The sequence below is a fragment of the Phasianus colchicus genome, chromosome 20 (assembly GCF_987193195.1).
Source record: "Phasianus colchicus chromosome 20, bPhaCol1.hap1.1, whole genome shotgun sequence".
NCBI classification, from domain to species: Eukaryota; Metazoa; Chordata; class Aves; order Galliformes; family Phasianidae; genus Phasianus; species Phasianus colchicus.
The window spans coordinates 3,869,137-3,889,826 of record NC_143455.1 but is presented as its reverse complement, the minus strand read 5'-3'; the positions used below and the strand labels follow the sequence as shown (position 1 = coordinate 3,889,826).

Genomic DNA, 20,690 nt, shown 5'->3' with positions numbered 1-20,690 from the left:
GAAGAAAACAGTGCAGAAAACAGCTTCGAAACAAAAAGGGGACAGGGCTGCAAAAGCTGCGTGCAGCCCAGCGATGTCAGCCTGTGCCAAACCCGGATCTCACTCGGAGGCCATGCAGTCCATGGGTGCAGGCAGGCCCTGGCCTCGGTGCAGCACCGCCGCATTCCCAGCTGTCAGCCCAGCTGTGCCCAGGAATGCAGCGGCCGTGGCACTGGAGCCCCAATTTTGGGTGGGAAAAACATTCTCCATCTCATGCCTGTGTTTAAACCTCGCCTGTGTGCTCAGTGATCCGACCTCTGCCTAAGATTCGATTGAGATCCCACTCCCTCAGCATTCAAACCTGCTATTTTGTTGAATATGGTTTTAACAGACACGTGCAATCATGAGCAGCACTGGGCAGCAGGGCAGAGATACGTGTGTGTTTGTTAACTTACAGCAAAGTACATCCGAGTGGCCAAGACAGCATCCTATATTGCTCAGTCCTGCTCCTATGGTGAATCCTGCTGAGTGGTGAGTGCCACCACTTCGGAGCACTGTGCAGAGGCTCAGAGCACTGTTCCCAAACACACATTGAGCAGGGATTAAAACAGGCAAATGAGCACAGAGCAGACTGGATGCAGGCATAAAGGGCAGTTAATTCCTATTGGAAATCAATGGGAGCTGAGGAAATGCAGCTCTCCTGTACCTCGGAAATGTGTCAGTTAATGATAGCTTAATCTCTGCTTTCTCTAAGACAGTAACGTGAGGCGCTCGCTGATTTTGCGGATTTCCCACCTAACCGCTCAGAAAACTTTCCGTGAATCACCGCTTCGCAGCGCCAGGTGGACCAGCAGCCTCCAAAACCCGAACTTCGATCTCTGCCGTACTGCCGCGCTATTCGGAGCGAAGGAAAACCACGCTCTAAACGCGTAACTACTTCGGAGAAATAACGAGGCTGCTCCAGCCCCGGCTCCGCATCCATCTCGCAGCGCACGGCTGCACAGACCGCAACGTGCAGAAGCTCGGGGCTCTTCCCGCAGCGCTCTCCGAACCGAAGCGACGAACGCCGCCGACGGGCGGAGCGGAGCGGAGCGGAAACTTTGCGGGGCCGCTCCCGCAGCCGGCTCCCATCGCCCGACCCGGGCGGCTCTGCGGGCTCCCGGCGGTGCGGCGGGGCGCCTCCGTGCCGGGCACCGCCGCGGCCCTTCCCCGGGGGCAGCCCCGGCCCCGCCCGCATCCCGCGGGGGGCGGAGCGGCCGCTGCCGCCGCCGGGGTCGGAGCCGCCGCGAGGCTGTGGGGCCGCCGCCGCCGCCTATGGAGCCCAACGGGACGGCGGCGGCGGGGGACAACGGGACGGCGGGCGGTGGCGGCCCCCCCGAGGGCGGCCCTCTGCTCATCCCGTCGGACTTCGGGACGGTGCTGTCGGTGATGTACGTGGCCGGGGTGGCGGGCAACGTGTACACGCTGGTGGTGATGTGCCACTCGGCGCGCTGCGCCGCCCCCATGTACAGCTCCATCGTCAGCCTGGCCCTGGCCGACCTGCTCTACCTCTCCACCATCCCCTTCATCGTCTGCACCTACCTGGCCCAGGACTGGTACTTTGGAGACCTGGGCTGCCGCATCCTGCTCAGCCTGGACCTGCTCACCATGCACGCCAGCATCTTCACCCTCACCTTGATGTGCACCGAGCGCTACCTGGCCGTCACGCGGCCCCTGGACACCCTGAAGCGCTCACGCGGATACAGGAAGGTGACGGCGGGCGCCGTCTGGTCGGTGTCGCTGCTCCTCACGCTGCCCATGATGCTGATGGTCACCCTGACCGAGGGGAGCAAGGCGGAGGGCAAGGTGAAGAGGATGTGCGCGCCCACCTGGAGCATGGACGCCTACCGGACCTACCTGACGGTGCTGTTCAGTACCAGCATCATGGCCCCGGGCATCATCATCGGCTTCCTCTACACACGCCTGGCCAGGACCTACCTGGAGTCCCAGCGGAACCCGCCCCACAAGGAGAAGAGCAAGAGGTCCCCGCGGCAGAAGGTCCTCATCATGATTTTCAGCATCGTGCTGGTCTTCTGGGCCTGCTTTCTGCCTTTTTGGATCTGGCAGCTGGTGCGACTCTACAGCAGCCCCCTGCAGCTCACCACCCAAACCCAAAAGTGCATTAACTACCTGGTGACCTGCCTGACCTACAGCAACAGCTGCATCAACCCCTTCCTCTACACCCTGCTCACCAAAAACTACCGGGAGTACCTGCGCAACAGGCACCGCAACTTCTACAGGTTCACCTCCTCCTTTCGCAAGAGGGGCTCCAACCTGCAGTGCTCCTGGGGACGCTCCATGTCCTCCAGCAACCAATACGACTACAGCTCGGAGGCCCTGGGCATGGCCACGCTGAAGGACAAGTGATGAAGAGGAGGCTCTCAGCAGACATCAGGACCAGAAGAGCATCTGGCCGAGGTAGGGCTTTGGGCATCCTTTGCCCCACAGGGTCCTCACACCTCCTGTCTGGTGGTCACTCTGTGTAAGCAGTTGTGTGTGCTCGAATACGCTGAGATGGTTTTTGATTTTTTCTGGCTTGGGGCTGTCGGGAGAGTCCTGCCAGCAGCTGGCGTGGGTGAATCCCTCTGGTTTGGGTGAGGAGGGTGAGGTGGATACTTTGCTCAGGTCTTCAGAAAACTCCTTTCAAGCTCTGCTCTGTGCGGTTCCTCCTGCGTGATTCTTCTGCTGTCCTCAGGCTACAGCAAAGGTCTGAAATTGTCCTGGGATCGCTTCATTTAGCTGCAAGCCCTGGGTTTGCCCTATATATCCCTGCTATCTGTTCACAGTGTGCCTAAGGAGACCCTTAAGCCCCTTTTTCTATTTCCTGTCACATTATGGTGCACTATAGCTCAGGATTAAAGCTTCTCTTATAAAATTCACTGTAGCAGCACTGCAAACTCTAAGCATTCAAAAACCACGAGGTAAGCTGTCAGAAACCACAGGGTTATTTACAAAGGCTTGTAATATTTCAGGTGTTCTACCCAAGATTATTTTAATTTCCCACTATTTTGGGGGTTTTGTTGCTTTTTTTTTTTTTTTTGACTCAGACCCTTTCTCTACAGACAACAGTTTGAAAAATCTGAAAATTGACTTTGGAAGGGAAAAAAAAAAATTGTTATAATGCCATCACTCGAAGACCTGGGGCTCCAAAATAATAACTGTAACGTGTATCCTGAGACTCACAGAAGGAACACATTGATTCATGACATTTCCTCACAAGCGTTTTGCCTCCATATATTTTGCTCATTCTCTTCCCACGTTGCATCTAGTGCAAAACTTCCTCCACAGATGTTAGAAATTCCTGTAAGCTGTAACACCTCTGCTCATAACATAAAGTATGGACCTCCATCAGGTGCCCCCTCCCAGTCCAGAGGGAGGGATGCATTTATCAGGGGAGAAAAATAATCCCCTCAGGGCAAGTATAGGATGAAGACCAGGGAACACATTTCTGTGCCAGCAGTCAGGCATTCTTCATGCTGGTGCAGGTGCTTTTGGGGGAGGGCATTGCCATATATTACTTCTAACCACAGGACTTTGTTCGAAATACTGGCAACCACTTTGCTGCCCTCCAGGCTGGGTGGTAGGAATGAACCTGATGGTGCCAACCCCCTTACCAACGAAGGGCACTGGAGCACAGTTCTTGCTGGGAATTGGTAAGGTAGAACAGCCTTCACCACTTGAAAAGAACAACTCTTCAGGAACTAATTCATTTCTAATTATTATTCATTCTGAAGCCATTGTTCCTTTCCCTTTCCTTCCTATTTCTGAGGCTGGAAGTTACTGCCCTGTAAGAATAACAGAGATAAGCCCTGGTCTAGAGGGAGGTGTCCCTGCCTGTAGCAGGAGGGTTGGAACTAGATGATTTCAAAGGTCCCTTCCAACCCAAACCATTCCATTATTCTATGATTCTACGATTCTAAGCCTTAGCACAGCCCAGGCTGGATGTGGCTCTGGGCAGCCTGTGGCTCTGGGCAGCCTGGTCTGGTAGTTGGCAATGCTGCACATAGCAGAGGGTTTGAAACCAGATGATCACTGTGGTCCTTCTCGACCCAGGCCATTCTGTGATTCTTTGATTCTATGATTCTATGGTAAGGGCAGTGTAGGAAGGTTGGAGCACACGTGCCATCCCCAAGGTGTGCTCTGCCATGCTGTGATGCCCTCGGAGCATAAGAAAAACCCACCACAGTGCTGATAGGTTTGGTTTTCAGTACTTGGCCCAAGCAAAAGGTCCTTGAAAGGCCACTGTCCCCCCACAGCATGACAAGGCTGCCATAGGACGGATGCTTACTCCATAGGAATAGTGTGTATGTCACCGGGTGCATAATGGAAGCAGGTGATGGGAGAGCTGTAGAGGAATCAAGAGGAGCATTAGGGAGTACACTTCCTGCCTAAGAAAAATCACACACAAAAACATCTAGTGCCAACGAGACTAAAACCATCATTATCAGCAAGAAGGGGAAACTGGAAAGGAGTTGTGCTTGGGAAAAGAAATAAGAGCAGCTTAAGTATACAGTCCTAACACACTGTGGGGTGACTTTGGGTGGCCATGCCCTCGCTGTCCCCAGCAGGACTGTGCTGCAGCCTCAGTGCAGTCAGCATCAAGGGGCTGATGGGGAGCATCCAGATGGAAGGTGAAATGTTGTGTGCTTGTCACTCATCACATTTCCCACTCAGAGCTGCTCCTCTCTGCCTTTGGGCTCTGGTGAACCCGCATGCTCTTATCCTGCGAAAAGAACCAGTAAACTAACTAGCACCATTAAGCATGTCATTTGGGTAGGGGAGAGCCTATTTAACATGCCAAACTGGCCAGCAATCAGAGGACACTGCTGTGCATGATGAATGCCAGCCCATTAGCAGCACAGAGTGCAACACTGCATCCTCCCAGGTGCACAGCTGGGCGCAGAGTGTTGGGAACGCGGCTCCTCGGGAATCTCCTGTACTCCCAGGAACCAGAGTGCAGTTTAAGAGATGGATTGTATAAACAGCATCTCTCTTATTGTCTCACTGGAGCTGCTACACTGCCAAAAGGCAGTAGCTCTGACTGCTTAATAAATATCCTGCCAGGGTGGGTGTTTGAATGTGAGTTCCTCTCGTCTGTGGATGGGAAGCCTGGATGATTCTCTGTACACTCACATCGGGAGACCGTCTTCACACTGTCTAACAGCAAAACCAAATCAGCCTGGTGGATGACTCTGGAGCGGGATTGTTGCCTTGTGTCCATGGCACAGAGTGCTGTCTGTGGCTGACACATCTTATAGGATTCCCATACGGGGCAGCTTTGCTCACCCAGAACGTTTGGAGAGAGTGTAGGACTGTGGGTTCTCACTGCAAAACTCCAGACGTTATTACAAAGGAAGGAAAACAGCTTTGTCATGAGAAATTTTCTGCAGCACCCCTTGGCTTTCAGGTTTTCATGGCTCGCTCTGTCCCCTCTCCCCAAAACACACCACCAAAACCAGCAGACAATGAAAGAAAAGTGCTCATCTTGAGAGCTCGTTCCTTTCTTTAATGTAAGGGAGCACCAACTGCAGTAACAGCAATTTCTCTGTTTTCACTTGAAAAGAGAAAAGGCTGTGCTTCGTACGACAAGTGAGAACGCTCATTCTCCCCATGCCCTGGAGAACACATTCAGGTCATGCTGATTTTCTGCAGGCTTCACCTTGAATCACACATTTTTCATCGCATTCTTCTGCGCTTTTTAACAGCGTGTTTGTGGTAAATGCTTCAGAACCCCACGTTACCATTTAGTCCTGAATACAAGCAAATCATTAACGTTTTAAGTCTTATTTTAGCAGTCATTTTTAGTGCCTATTGTATGTCTGAATACCAGGAAATCCCATGAAATAGAGGTGATTTTATGGGCACTTTGTACCTTGCAGGGCTGGGTTCATTAGCTGAGGAGACCAGGCAAGGTGATACATTTGCTGTGCCCAAAAGTGAATGCACCATCTGTGCCCCGTCAGCATGGTCAGAATAGAAATTGCATGAACTTCCATGCATCCTGAGGGAGCAGATGAGGGAAATCCTGAAGTCAGCCCCACCATCGGCCATCGTACTTCGGAGTCCCTCTGGTGGCAGCAGCACTCTTCCAGCCTGAGCTTCTAAGGAAGAAAATGAGCTTTTTACTTTAGGGTTTTCAACCTGGCTACATGAGAGCTTTTAATTTCTTTAAAATATAACATTACTTCAGCATCTTCTGGACAAAGTGAGTCTGCCATGCACAGAAGCCCACTCCCAAGTGCTAACTTTGCTCTCCCACATTTCTTCCTTTGCAAACCCAGACTGACTTATTCCCATCATTTCGCACAGCCTTGCTGGCAGCACACATGGAAACACCCAGGGTTGGTGACTGACTGCAGCTCGGCCAGGTGTCTTTTTGCCATTTTATATGCTTGCTACTGTCAGTTTTTCTGGGGAATTCCAGAGACTTAGAATTAATTGCTATAGCTTGTAAGAAATCACAGAACCATTTGAGTTGGAAGTGACTCTTCTCCAAAAGAGTGGTTGGGTGCTGGAAGGGCCTGCTGAGGGATGTGGTGCAGTCACCATCCCTGGAGGTGTTCAAGAAACATTTAGGTGTTATAGTGAGGGATGTGGCTTAGTGGGGAGGTGTTGGTGGTAGGCGGGTGGTTGGACTGGATGAACTTGGAGGACTTTTTCCAAACTTGGTGATTCTATGATACTGTGAGCCTTAAAAGTCATCTAGCCCAACTCCTCTGCAACGAACAAGGACAGTACAGCTATTGCTTTGCCTTCAAAATTGTAGCAGCAGCTTCTCAGGAAATAAGTTCTCTTTAAAATGATTACTACTACTGGAATACAAACTTCTTTGTCCTTGATGGGAAACGTACCTAAGGCACAGCAGAGAGAAAGCATGCATCTCTGACTGCAAAGATCCATTGGGAGATATGGATGACATGGAGTTTCACGAAGCCTAGTGGGCTTTGCATGCTCAGAGCTGAGCCCAGTGATCCATGGTCCCAGTGCGGCCTCCTGGCCCCAGGGAGAAGGCTCCCAATCTCCCAGTGGGGCATACTGAAGCAAAACTGGTGCAGCATTTTCCTTCCCCCCTCCCCCGGCTTCCCAAGAAAAGGTATAATTATATAAGGGAAAAATTCTGGCATTGAGGCTCTGCCTTTGTGATCCTCCTCAGAAACTCACAGGTCATTTAATTTTTTGTGTAAACGAAGTATTTCTGTAAACACTAGGAATGCTTCTCCAGCAAGGAGCAAGGTGAAGAGATTGCTGAATTTCTTCCGTTCTGGGAAAGAACCTCCCCAGCTCCTCCATCAAGTTATCTGCAGGAAAAGTAACAAATAAGCGTACACAATACCAACCCAGCCAGCGATATCAGCCGCATATGGCACAGCACAGCTCTCAAACCAAAATGGAGCTGATAGGGAAGAAGTGAGAGCTGCTGAGCTCGTTTCGGCCACGTCTCACTACGGTGCCGTCAGCCTTTCCTCGTGCACGCCCGTTAGGATCTTGAATTCAGCTCCTGAATTCTTAACTAAAAACAAATATGAATTCATCCAAACAAAGCAAGGCAGATTCCTGAATCTAAATGTGCTGTGTCCATAAACACCGAGTTCTGGAGACAGTTAGTGCTTCACATACGTGCTCCTGCAAACCTCATCAGAGGCTTCCATCAAACTCATAACGCTTCTAAGCCATTTTGTTTCACATTTTGGCTTCATATTCGGGAATAGTAGGGGCAGCTCATGCAAGAAGCCCCCCAGGACGAGACTGCATTAGAAAACCCTACAGATACGTTGAGTTTCTGCCTTTTTTTTTCATAAGAGGTTGTTTTCCTTCATTCAACGCTGTAGAAGGGAATATCTTAGGCTCCAGTTATGATGCCGTTCTTCTGAGTTACCTCCACCCCCACGTTTTGAAAGCAGCTTTAGTGTCAGGGCTCAGGAGCAACAGCAGCAGCACAAGGCAGCAGTTATCTGATCCCTCTCAATGTACAGTTATCCTCCTTCCCATCCTGGCAACAGGATTCTCATCGTGAGGCCATTCATCCCAAAGGCTGCTGATAAGTATCCCAGGCAGGCTTAGAACAAGATAGCTAATAAAGCCCACATTTACAAGGGCTGTGATGCTATACACCTATCTGGGCAGCGCTTGACATCTGAGCTGGAGGAGATTATCAGCCATGAGAGGAGGTGGGAAGCACCGGCTGCTCCTTCACAACCCCAGGGACTCACTGTGTGACCTCGCAGAAGCCACCCATTGCTGCCTATAAACCAGCGATGTGGTTTCCATGCTCTGCACAAGTGTTTTTAAGACACCAGTAACACGTGTGAAATAGTTTGAGATCATCAGATGAGAGGTATTATGCACAGCAGTAAAGCACTCTCCTTTTAGGGACAGCTTGGGATTCCACTTGGCTATTAGTGGTTGAACGGAGGGAATGTTTGTGTACCAGAAGAACTCCTCATCCATTTTTAGATTAATGGCAGGCAGGCAGTGAAGATTATCGCTCAGCCTGCAGCCATGGCAGCTGTGCTTGGCTGACGTCTCAGGGAGCACGGCTGGAACGATGCTCCTGATAAAAGCATCATTATTTCGTTGGCACTGTTGCTCCACAGTCCTTCCGCGGGTGAGAGCCAAGAGCAGGAGGTATGGCAGGGAGCAAACTCTGCTCTTCACCTCCTGGCAGCCTCTTCCTCCCCATGTCACAGGTTGGGAGTGGTGGGGCCATGGAGGTGAGGGCATCACTCCCTGTCATTGTGTTCTTGGCATCTCTTTGGAATGATTAAATCAAGGAACCTCTGCTTGCAGTAGGCACAGCACGAGTAATTGCCCACACTCAGCAAACAGCAGCTGAGTAGCTTTGCTTTGCTGCTTTAGTTTGTTTGTTTTAATACAAACACAAGTTTGTTGTGGCACACGTCTCCCAGATTTCCAAGTGCTGCCTCTGTCTTCACAGCATCTTCTCTTACAGGGGACAAGAAAGTGATGGGGAGAACTCTACAGCTCCAGTTTAAGTGGGGGCACAGCTGGAACAGCACCCACTCTTTTCCCTCCCTCCATCCAAGTGTATCTTCTACCAAGCATTGGGGGCTCTGGGAATTCACTACCTGTTATTTAGAGGGGGGGAAACAGCAAGAACTCCTGGGTTTGGGGGAGAAAAAAAGCTTTAAACCTGGGAAAACTTCTCACGCCCCCCCAGTACCACTGTCATGCACACAGCCCCAGAGGGAGCCCGGCATGGGCAGAGGGCTCTGCTCTTTGCAGAAGGCAAAGGTAAAACATTACTGTGCCACAGCAGATTGCTCATTAACCTAAGTGGGATCACGTGGAAACTGCCCGAGGCTGGAAGTGCTGTGCTGCAGCAGCCACATCCTGCAAGGAGGTGCATGGAAATAGGGAGGGCACCAGCTTAGACCTCAGAAAGGAAAAAGGAAAAGCATCAAAGCAGCATCTTAACAGGTGTTCCACCTTCTCTCACATTCTGCAGTAGATGTTTATCTGAAGGAGCTGTGAGGTGTGTGTTTCAGGCTCTGTCTGTGGATAATAACTGAATTCAGCCCAGGACCTGCACCTTAATAGCATCACATTCCCCTCATTCTGAGCAGCATTTACAGAAGGATCGTGGATTCAGTTTGTTTGTTCAGTAGACTCATTTTGCTTTCAGCATGTTGCTGCCTTTGGTTTTAATCTTCCACACTTCTTTGGTCTCTGTGTGCTCCATCCTTGCTTTGCCTCATGCTGCAGTCCCTCCTTCCATCCCCACTTCAGAGCGAAAGTGCCCCCACCAGATCCCAAAACACACAGAGTGTTGTGAGGCTCTGGTGAAGTGTCATACCTCTCACATCTGTTGCTTCTTGCTGCCTGGGGAGAAGGCAGAAGTCTCTATTGATTTCCACAGCATAACCACAAAGTAGGCACTGCATGACTGCTCCCAGCAAATCCTGCAGCTCCAGCCAAGGAATCTGCATCCCACGCTCCAGTCTGTGTAGCTGGGGGCAAAACAGGACATTTCCTTGGCTGCTGTTCCAGCTTAAGCCTCCTCTTTGCCCTGCTTTGTCAAAGCATCCTTGAAGAGATAGCACTGCAAATTTGATCCACCAAATTTGATTGTGTGATGGTTTCTAAGTCTTGGACTGCACACTTAAGGATTCAGAACAGTTAGGATAGAGGCAGCAGTTTTCCTCCCACCACCTCCAAAATGAGGTGGTTTGTTCCTGTTTTCAGCTGTTTGACTCACACCTCACAGGCTTCATTTCCTGGCATGTTCACAGCTGGTGCTGAGAAAGCTGCAGTTGGTGAGGGCATGGTCTGCTATGGATTGTAATTACTTGCTGAGCTCATTGTAATTGTTCAGTTATTGAATAATTTGGAAAGCCAAGCAGGGGGAATATTTGGTTAATTAAGAGCTCATTTAATTGCTGCTGATTTTATCTTTCCAAAACAGCTCTCACCTTACTGGGGTTTGAAAACCTTTGCTTACCAGCACTGCCAGTGGGATGCAGGAACTTCACTCTCTGCCTTCCACTGATGGCATCTGCCCATTTATTACCCAGAGAGGCTTTCTGGAGCAAGGACAAACTTCCAGGGCCTCTGGGCACGGCAGTGCACAAGACTGAAAAAAATAATAAATCCTTTACAGCTTATTATCGTGATTTTACTCTTGCATGAAGAATGTCAGGTATCTGTATGAGAGCTCAGGCAGGCTTGTAACTGATTTCTTTTGAAGACTATTTGGGACAGCTTTGAGGAAAGGACATAAAGAAGAGATCCCACTGGAATCAAGATGAGTACAGCTTAACTTAGAATTATTAGTTAATAACAATGCTGCAGACATTCAGAAAGGAAGGAGAAGAAAAAGCAAAGCCTCACAACCCTTGCTGACCACAGGCAGACTTATCCGCCTCTGGCACTTCCAAAACCTCTACAATTTATGCGCTCCTCTAATCGAGGCACAAAATGAAGTGTACTGAACCTCATCCTTCACAATATGCCCTGGAACAAAGTAAACTTATTCTAATGTGTACTCCCTAAAAAGAAAACAGACAGACCTTGTATCTCTGGAGACCTATCAGTCTTTCACAAAGGCACTCATGAACCGCTCCTCTTCTTTTCCTTTTAGATTAAATGCTGCAAACAGGAAAATAATTTTACCAGCTTTTTCAAAGCAGACTCTGCAAGGTGAATTCTGCAAAGCAGAAGAGCTGTCAAAGCAGGTTGATTTTAAAACCTGACAACCGTGACAGCCTCCTCGCAGCAGAGCACAGCCACGTCACTGCTGCAGTTACCCGTGGTTACAAAACTGTTGAATGAAATTGAATCCAAACCTGTTGAGGAATGTAACTCCCAAACAGGCAGAACAAGTGATCTGGAATGATAACAAATCAAGCAATTAATGGATTTGTCCATTCTGAGTCCTGGCTGCCGAGGGGACAGGGAAGCTCCTGGTGTGATCTACTGACTTTGTATGTTGCTTTTTTGAGAAGAGGGTCAGCCATAAAGCAGCTCTGTGAGAGCCCTATGATTTCAAGGAGAGGAGAGTTAGGAGGTGTTCTCTCTTTGTCCCCAAGGAAACAGCAGGACACAGAGCAGCTACAGAGCTCTATTAGCAGAGGATGGCTGAAGAAACACTGTTCTCAACTCTCAGTGCTTCATGAACTGTCTCTAAAAAGCTGTTTCAGTCTGTCCACATGAAGGGATTCCCATCTGCTGGAGCCTCTGGGCCAGCTGCCAGCTTCACTTTTCACCATTACGCCTGCAGGTGTGACATCAGTCCCCACCAAGCTGGGATGTTCCAATCAGCGCTGCAGCACTGCTGCCTGCAATCAGCATTTCAGCAGCAGGAGCTGAAACACCACTTCAGACAATGGGACACAACAAGCAAGCTTCGCTCTCAGGCCTCCCCTCCAGTCTCATCATCCTCCCCCTTTTCTTTCAGCACCCTTTCATTCTCCCATTCCCATCCAGGGAGTCGATTCTGCTGCCACCACCCCCCTGCAGCCTCCAGCCCTGCTAGATGTGCCCCCCCCATCCCAGAAGCTGACTGCATTGAGAACTCAGCAGCCGGAGCACAGCACGCAGCCCCAGGCCCTGCCCCTCACCCCGGTCTCCACCACCCACCCCTTCAGGGGCTGAGGGCCACAAAGCATTTCTTGGCTTCCTAAGTGGGAGTGCGTGCAGTCAGAATTCTTCCAAGCGTTACATTTTACTGCCACTCCCCAATGTAAACTGGGTGAATTGATGGAGTCACGGCCCTGAGGATAAACACCAGCCCTGCTGTTTAGAGTAACTGTCTCCAGGAGGAGAGGCGGGCGGGCGGCTGAGCCTGGCTGCCAGGAGGTGCTGCACCCAGCGGCACCCACAGGCCTCAGCCCTGGGCCGACAGGAGCAGTGGAGAGAGGCAGCCAGGGGAAGCGGGGCACCAGAACAGCAGCAGTGCTGATATTTTACAGATAGAGAGGACTAGCAACCTTCACCTGAGTCATTTCTAAAAGTTTATAGCCAGGGATGGCTTCAGTCTGCAAACAAAGCCAGCCTCTGGATTTGGGCACTATGTGGCAGTGCTACAAAATGCTGTTTTAAGGAGTTCTCTATTTCAGATTATTTTCAGTATTTTAGCTGGCTTGCAGTGGTAAAGCTCGTGTGGCTAGGAACCATTCTTGGCTATTACACCTAAACAGAACATATTTATGACCAGGGCAGTATTTTGAAGGAAACTCTAATTACTTAAGACCACTAATTCAAACATTCCTTCCACATCTGTGTTCTTCCCAATCATAGAACCACGAAGGTTGGAAAGAGCACTAAGATCATCCAGTCCAACCACCCCACCACGTCCACAAGCCACATCCCTCAGTGCCACATCTCCATGGTTCTTGAGCATGCCCAGGGATGGTGAGCACAGCTCCCAGGCCCAAGGCAGCTACTTTAGAGATGGATTTCACTTCACATTCTAGTACAATCACTTGCATTCTCAAGGAAAGAAGCTGTCTAAGATGCACACGTGCTGTCCTCAGCTTTCAGGGCCTTGAACACAACTGGAAAACACTTATCTCCTCAATGATAGTCTTGTGTATCTGTAGATCTCTGCCTGCACCCATCAAGTAAGCCAGAGAGCTCAGATCTCATCCATTTGGAAGGATTTTGCAATACACCAGTTCTCCCCTTCCTTAAAATATCAGAGGGGAAAGGGACAGTTGTACATCCCGAGGATCAATTTCAGACTAACATGAAATGGCAGCAGACCAAGCAAATAATTTTCTGTTCCCACTTCTGTCCTCTCTGTGTGGATGTCCCAGGGAGCAGCCTGCTGTCCCTCTGTCCCACATGTTCATCTCCAGCTGGAAGAAAACTCAGGTTCAATAACAGCTGCTGGGCAGGGGAGAGGCAGACGATGACATTTACTTTTTCTATTAAGTTAATTGATCTGTTTACTCATTCACTCAATCTCATTTATTAATACCAAAGCTTTAAGGCTCAAAGCTCTTCTGGTTTTCCAGTTCCGTGAAATGATTTAATTAGAGATAGTTCTGCTGCTTATAACCTTTGCCACGTTTGTAGCATTAATGTACAAGCCCTTGTTTATAAATATACAGTCCCAGTTACCATTACATTTCCCACTCCAGGGGAATCAGCATGCAGCACAGCTGCTGTCAGCACCTTCACTTCTGCCATCCTCCCCATCACCAGAAGGCACAAAAATTACTTCTGAGATGCTCAAGTCTAAGCTATGTCCCTGCAGGATTCAGCTAGGGAAAGGTTTTGATTACTGCCCTTCTGTACATGCTTCATGGCCAAAGTATTTTGTTTAAGGAGAATGATCAGGAAGAGGACAAATTTTAATGGTCTGCCCAAAAGTCTAGATATAAACCTGAGCTACAGTGTGAAAACGTGTTTAACTTCTGCTGGAAGCAATAGGTTTTGCAGCACATTGGCCTCTATTTAACCCTCTATTTAACGCCTCCCTCTGCTTGACTTGCTGTATTTACTTCTCATCCTAGTGAACAACAGGCAAAGTTTATGTTGATCCTGTTCCTCCCTGTGGAAAGGAATTCCTCCCTAATTATTTTCTATTTCCCTCCAAAACAATGACAAAAAGCATTTATAGTTTGCAACTGCAATTGCAAAATAGAAAGAATGCAAGATTATTTTCTCATTCATTTTCTGTTGAGAAGGACTGAGTGGGGTAAGACTTCCCTGGTTTTGTAGCTGTCAAAGTTTGGAATCATCTGATGGAATGTGGCCTTCTCTTTCTATGTGGGTGTTCAACGAGTCATATTTAAAACCCTAAATGCAAAGAGGATTCCCAGAACACATCTCCTCCTCATCGGTAATGACATATACCAGAAATAAAAATGTTTGCCTGATGGTGGGAGTAGAAGAAACTACCATTCAGAGCCAACTGATGCAAAATAACTTCATGAGGACCCACCGCTTTTTATGTCCCTCCCAGATTTAATGCTCTGGCTGCCAAAGTAATGCATCAGGAAGGTCAGTGACGAAGTCCAAATCCACCCAGAGATCTTATCCTGGCAGTGAAAAGCAGTCTCAAAAGAAAGCAGTGGGATTTTTTCCTTCTCCAAGATGCTGTGCTTTCAGGCACCACCAGTTCTGCAGCCCAGCAGCTCAGAAATTCAACCAGTCCAGGTTGCCAGGAAAGCCTCAGAATTATCCAGCAGTAAAGCTAGATGTTTTGAGGGGTTTGCTTTGCTTGGGTGCATGTGAAAGTTGCAGAAATGAAAGAGCTGGTGCTTCCTGGCTGCTTTTGTAACTTTGCAGTTAGCATCCAAGCTAGTGATCTAGTGATCCTGCAGTCTGGTCTGCACATATAGGAGCATCCCTGCCAGCATGGATCCCCTAATAAGATCCATCCTGTAATACAAAACAACCACCGATGATCAACAGCAAAAAAGAGGTTTTTTTGTGTCTATTTCAGAATTCAGTACTTTTTATCCACAAGTTTTCCCAAAAAAACAAGTGCATTCAACAGCCAACAACATGGATCCCTACCTTGTCATTCTTTCAGCTGTGTAAGATAATGGGTGCGGTGGAAACAAACACCTCTCTGAAATAACAGGCATCCTTTTAAGCAGGGACAGCACTGTAGGAGAAGAAAAATAAGAGAGTATGAAGTGAAGAATGAAAAAAAAGAAAAGAAGTTGAACACTTGACAACTTTACCACAATCAAAAATTCTTCAAGTTGAATACACAGGATGGGTTAAAAAGGATGCAGGAAAAAGACAGTTTGAGTATGGCTGAGAAGGCACATATGGGGGTCTGTCCACTGAAACATTGGGTGTCTGAAGCATTGCTATTTTAAATGTGCAAGCATTATAGAGCTACAGTTAGCAATATTGGGTTTTTTCCAGGCTAGGATGCAGAGTGAGCATCCCTTGCTATAAGACAACCCTAATCCCTTTGAAATTAAACAGCCCTGCGCATGCATCAGAGCTGATGAAACAGGAACTGCTGGTGCCAGGCTCTGACAAGGCACTAGTGGCACTTCTCACTGGTGATGGGACAAGAGAAAATGGCCTTAAGTTGCATCAAGGGAAGTTTAGGTTGGATATCAGGAAGAACTTCTTCACAGGAGGGGTTGTTAAGCACTGAAATAGGCTGCCCAGGGAGGTGGTTGAGTCACCATCCCTGCATGTGTTTAAAAACCATTTGGAAGTGGTGCTCAGGGACATGAGGGTTGTTAATTAGGGTAGTATGGTTACGTGGTGGTTGGATTTGATGATCTTTAAGGTCTTTTCCAACCTGAGCAATTCTATGATTCTGTAGCGTACGTTTCCAGGTCACTGTTTGCAAGTGATAGTGTGAGGCCAAGCACTTCTCACATTGCTGAACATCAAGACAAATGCCACTTGCAAATGTCCCAAACAACTGTGATGACCTAGACAGTGAATAAATAATGGCATGCACTTATATTCCCTATTTAGCATTCACAGTAGGTAAAAGCTTAAGCATGCTAGGACAGAACTGAGATGAAATAAAAGATTTGAGAGGAGATGATGGAACAGAATTAAAGAAAGATGCACAGTTTGGAAATAGGAGTTATTTTCCCTCCAGTGAAGCTTTAGTACAAGTCACCCATGCTTGTATGGAAGATAAATGTGCCTACACAGACACTTCAGGGATAAATGGGCTGTTGTTGAAGGAGAGCTGACTCTAGGTTTCAGCAAACAAGCTGTAAAATCAGCTTTCAGCCTTCTAAGAAGGTATACAAAAGTGGAGATAAGGCAAACGATGCTGTACTTCTCCAGTGCTCTTTATACAAGGAGCAACAGCCACTCACCAGGGAATTACCAGCACTTCATGAGGGCTCTCTACACTGGGTTTCCTTAAAGTCTGCCTTTTGAATGAGGCTGGTGATCCATGTGTGCCAGAGCCATCTGTGGTTCATGAAGGAAATCACTCTGCTGCTATTCTTGGAATCTTCAGTGGGGTTTCCTCACAATAGACTCAAGGAGAAGAGGTTTTCTTTCTTTGCTTAGGGGCAGAGGAGTGGGGTTGCATTCCCTCCTACTTCTATTGGAAATGAAGAAAAGAAATCCTGGGTTTCTTGAGAGCGTGGTCTTTCTGTAAACAGAGTATTCCAACCAGCTTTCCTGTACTTGAAATTCATTCAGATGGAACTTGTAATATTTCATGTGGACAACACATCTTCAGGATAAGTCTCAGTGCAAATGTGCCCTTCCAGCTTCTGTTATTTACAGGGTGTTAAAGCAGACACAATGATTCCACTACTGCTTATACACCTGAACATTTTACACGTGACAAATCCCAAGAAGTCTACTCAGTGCTCCAACAATCCAGTTGTACAGGATTAAAAGAAATAAAATGAAGAGTATGCTGTAGCACTGAAAGCTAGGTGTATATCAGAGACCAAATCTGATCACACACCTGTTAGTTTAACAAGATACCCTGGTATTTTCCAGCATCTTAATAGAAAAACAATTTCCAAAGCATCATTGGCTGAGTCCTCCAGAAGCGTTACCCGATGTCTTAGTAGGGATTCAAAGCCTGGCTTGGTCTCCTAATGCCTTTTCTATTTCACCCTGGCTTTTATTTCACACAAACAGGCTTGGTCTTTCTTTAAAAATGCTAAAATTAACATTCCTAAATAAATACCTTCAATGATTATGCTTTAAGGGACAAGGTTGAAATGTACATCAGAACTTTGCCCCAGTTCCCACTGGCCAGGTACCAACCCATCTTTACGTTATTTGAACCACGAGGGCTCTATACAGAAGTCTATACAGAAGTTTTTACACCACTGGAAAACATGAAGCCAGATTCTGGGTTTACCATGTGTTCGATTAAGAGCACTTGTCTGCAGCAGCTTGGCATCACATTTATGCTAGTTGACTGGAACAAATCCTGTCCTCAATCTGAATTCTGAGAAAAGAAACACTGCGTTTCCCAGCAGTGAGAGGCAGGCTGAATCTGAATAAGGACAGACGGATGCATCAACAACAATTACAGTATTTCAGATTCAGAATGATCTGTCAAGAAATGGGGAGAGATAACCCTTAATAAAAAGTTATTAGGAGACTAAAATTAAGTCAAGCTTATTTCTAACGATTGCTGAATTCTGCAGATTCCAATCCGCCTCAGGAACATTAGCCTTTCTGCTGTTATTTCCCTGCTGGAGGATACAATCAGAATCTTTTAGATTGTGCTCTATTCCCTCATTTGCCACTTAATTTCTTCATAGATCTGGATATTGCTTTTAGTAGTCCAGATACTGAAGCTTCAAATACAAAATCTTGATTAGTACTGGAACACACAACATATTGAATTACTGTGCTTCTCTCAAAACATAAATTCTATTACCAGGTACAGCACACGCATTTCTCACAAATTGCATTTGACAGGTTTGGTCATCACATTGAACACGTTACTGAAGCTTAAAAACCCCAGAAGACACAAATACCAATTGGATTTTATTTCTGAACGTCAGTCAGTTCACATTACGGGAGAAGCACGCCATGTTTGGAAGATATTACAATGTACAGGATCTTCAGAAGATTAAAACCTGAGAGGAGATTAGCTGAGATTTCCCCCATGGCCTGACATGTTCTTGTTAAGCAGTGTTTTATAGAGGGCAGCTCTGAATGTGCCGCTTCCATTTAGTGCAACTCAAAGCCTGTACGACAGAAAAGTAATAAACTCATGGAAAAAATGGTAGAGCCCTCAGTTTTTACTCCTCAACCTTGAGAATCAAATCCAAATCCACAGAGGTCCACTGATATTTAGATTTCTCTGACAGCAGTGGTAAAAACCACGTTTAAATCACAAGGTGGTGTTAGAAATCAAGTTTTAAGCCAGTAGAACAGTTGCTGATGATCTTGGTCTGCCATTGCATAAACATACAACTTCAGTGGGATGCAACTTGCTTTGAATTAACAGCCTTGGAGACAAGTAATTAGATACGGAATCCAAATAACAGCATTATTTTCCTACCATCCAGCCACTGAAACAACTTGTTGGAGACTAGGAAGCCCTTCTGAGGTCTCAGAGCAAAAAACATGTTTTCTTCAGAATTTGAGGAAAAAAGACTTTTTTTTTTTTACTATTTACTTAACATGGTGGCCCAGATAAACCTTTCACAATTCACTGCTTTGTTTCTTCATCTGTGCTGCAGTGCAGTCATCTCTTTCTTTCTGCAGAGGGCAATTCATTATTCTAATAACATCCCAGACTAATGATCCTAGTTGATAGAAATATTCATCCTGAATCAAAATAGAGAAATCAAAAAAAAAAGCTATTGATAAACTTTCTGAAACAGATTAAAAATTGTTCTTAGACAAAATAAACACAGCACCTCACTACACAAGATGTGTAAGCAGTGTCAACAATAACAGAAGTCAAGAGCTCTCTTAAAATGGGTCTTAAGATTAAATTTAGGCCCAATAAATAGATGTTTCAAATTGTTTTACAAATGAGTTCCAGCTCAAGAGCATTTCAGTTTAAGATGTAAGTGAACACCAACTTCCCTCAGACCCCACATACCATGCACAGCTGCTCAGCATGGTTTCATTACCCAGCTGTCCAAGCAGCAAGTCAGGGTTTACAGGATCAAGTCTATAGAGACAAGCACATGGAAAACCACCACAAGGCCAGCTTTCTTCTCACCTGTGCTGCTTTCAAATCTTAGAGTCATAGCTGGGAATTTGGACAGCTGAACACTCAGCTGAATACAGACTGCCTGACTACCTCCACCCAGCTCTCCTTTTAACACTTGATGTACACAGTTCAATGGTCACACTCCCATAAACCCAGCATGTGCTTTCTGACCAGGAGATTAACCATTTTCATTAAGGTGACACAGACATAGTGAGGTGCACTGGGATTGCTGCATTCTGGTCAGATGAATCCACCTGTGGTGCCATTTCCTAGTGCACCACTGCATTTGTAATTCAAAAGCAATGTGCTTTCTAAACTAAAAGGCTGTGTTTCTGACATCATGTTAACTGGTCCTTGTTTGTAGCAGAAAATGTCTGTAGTAATTTAATTTAAAAAAAAAAAAGTTCAAGTAAAGCCCAGTAGTCAAACCACAGGTGTACTGCCTGTGCTAAGGAGAACACATTCCTATCAAGAGGAGATATTTCCAAAAGAATAGCACTCATCTTGATGAATTAACTTTGGTCAAACTTCCTAAATCTCATTAGTAATAGAAGCAGCTGCAGGATTTAACAGTGTCATATCAAGATATGGTCCAAAAGGTAGTTCATAGCATTTACACTGAAGAATCAAAATAAATAAGTAGAAAAATAAAGAGCCAATCATAGGATTACACATAAAGACAAACCTTTTTACAGAATATTCCAAATACTAAGATGGTCCTTAAGGCACTGTTTGCAGCATGTACTGAAAAGGACACATGGAAATAAAATGTGTTACAATATATTTATACATCTGGGAAATTCTAATTGAATGAGAGTCTGTAAGAGTTATCTCCGTTTCTCTCGCAGGGCTTCTCTTGTTCCATCTGACCTTATGTTCCACCCCTGGAGGAATTACATCAAGACTGGATCCCCGATGCCGTGGTCTGGGTTGCAAGTGAAGGAGATGGTGATGGCGTAGCGAGTGCCCCAGTGAACCTTTTCCACCCGATGCAGATTCTCTGATCCAGAGGTGAAAAAGGAAACCCGGCCTGTAAAGACAAAGTATTTAATCAGCGACATAGAGTTTGCCACTCAGCAATCAGCTGTTCTGCTGCTGTCATCTCAGTCCAGCTGCTCCCTAGCTACCTGAGAGCCCTTCGCTCATCACACAGACAAACTGCTGTGAGCTTGTGCTGCACTCTGACAGCTTTATGGACTGTTTAACTTTATGTTAATCCTTCAGGCTGCAAAGCTGGAGACGTAATTCCACCACATCTCATAGTTTATAGAAGGCAGGAGGAAGCCAAGAACATACGAATCCAGGTTTTAGCTGCCTCAGTTAAAAAGAAAAAAAAAGAAAAAGGCATCTCTGGTGACAATCAGTGAAGTGCATGGGTTTCTCCCTGCTTCCCTTCTAATCTGGGCTCTAATTTTAGACCAAAGAAGGAGGAAGTGCTACAGAGGTGGTAAAAAGTCTTCAGTGAACAAATGCTCAGCAGGTTTACAAGTAGCTGTGGCAGCTTATCAGCACTGTACCAAGTATTTGCTATAGCTTTTCGTACACAGCCAGATCACTCACTCTT

At 46.9% G+C, this 20,690-nt stretch overlaps 2 protein-coding genes across 4 annotated transcripts in view; one reads left to right on the top strand and one right to left on the bottom strand.

Annotated features, from left to right (window-relative positions):
• Positions 1–1,274: 1,274 nt before the first annotated feature.
• Positions 1,275–20,075, top strand: LOC116232344 (urotensin-2 receptor-like). The gene is made up of 2 exons (XM_031598606.2): positions 1,275–2,436; positions 19,975–20,075. Exon 1 carries the CDS (start codon positions 1,294–1,296, stop codon positions 2,383–2,385), a length of 1,092 nt encoding a protein of 363 aa, XP_031454466.1. The 5' UTR covers positions 1,275–1,293; the 3' UTR covers positions 2,386–2,436; positions 19,975–20,075.
• OGFOD3 (2-oxoglutarate and iron dependent oxygenase domain containing 3) overlaps positions 17,931–20,690 on the bottom strand; it is a 34,244-nt gene continuing 31,484 nt past the window's right edge. For all 3 annotated transcript variants that reach the window (XM_031599221.2, XM_090122148.1, XM_090122147.1), the window contains one exon: positions 17,931–20,156. In XM_031599221.2, the coding sequence (XP_031455081.1) occupies positions 20,020–20,156 (137 nt within the window). In that variant the 3' untranslated portion in view covers positions 17,931–20,019. The remainder of the gene's footprint in view (positions 20,157–20,690) is intronic.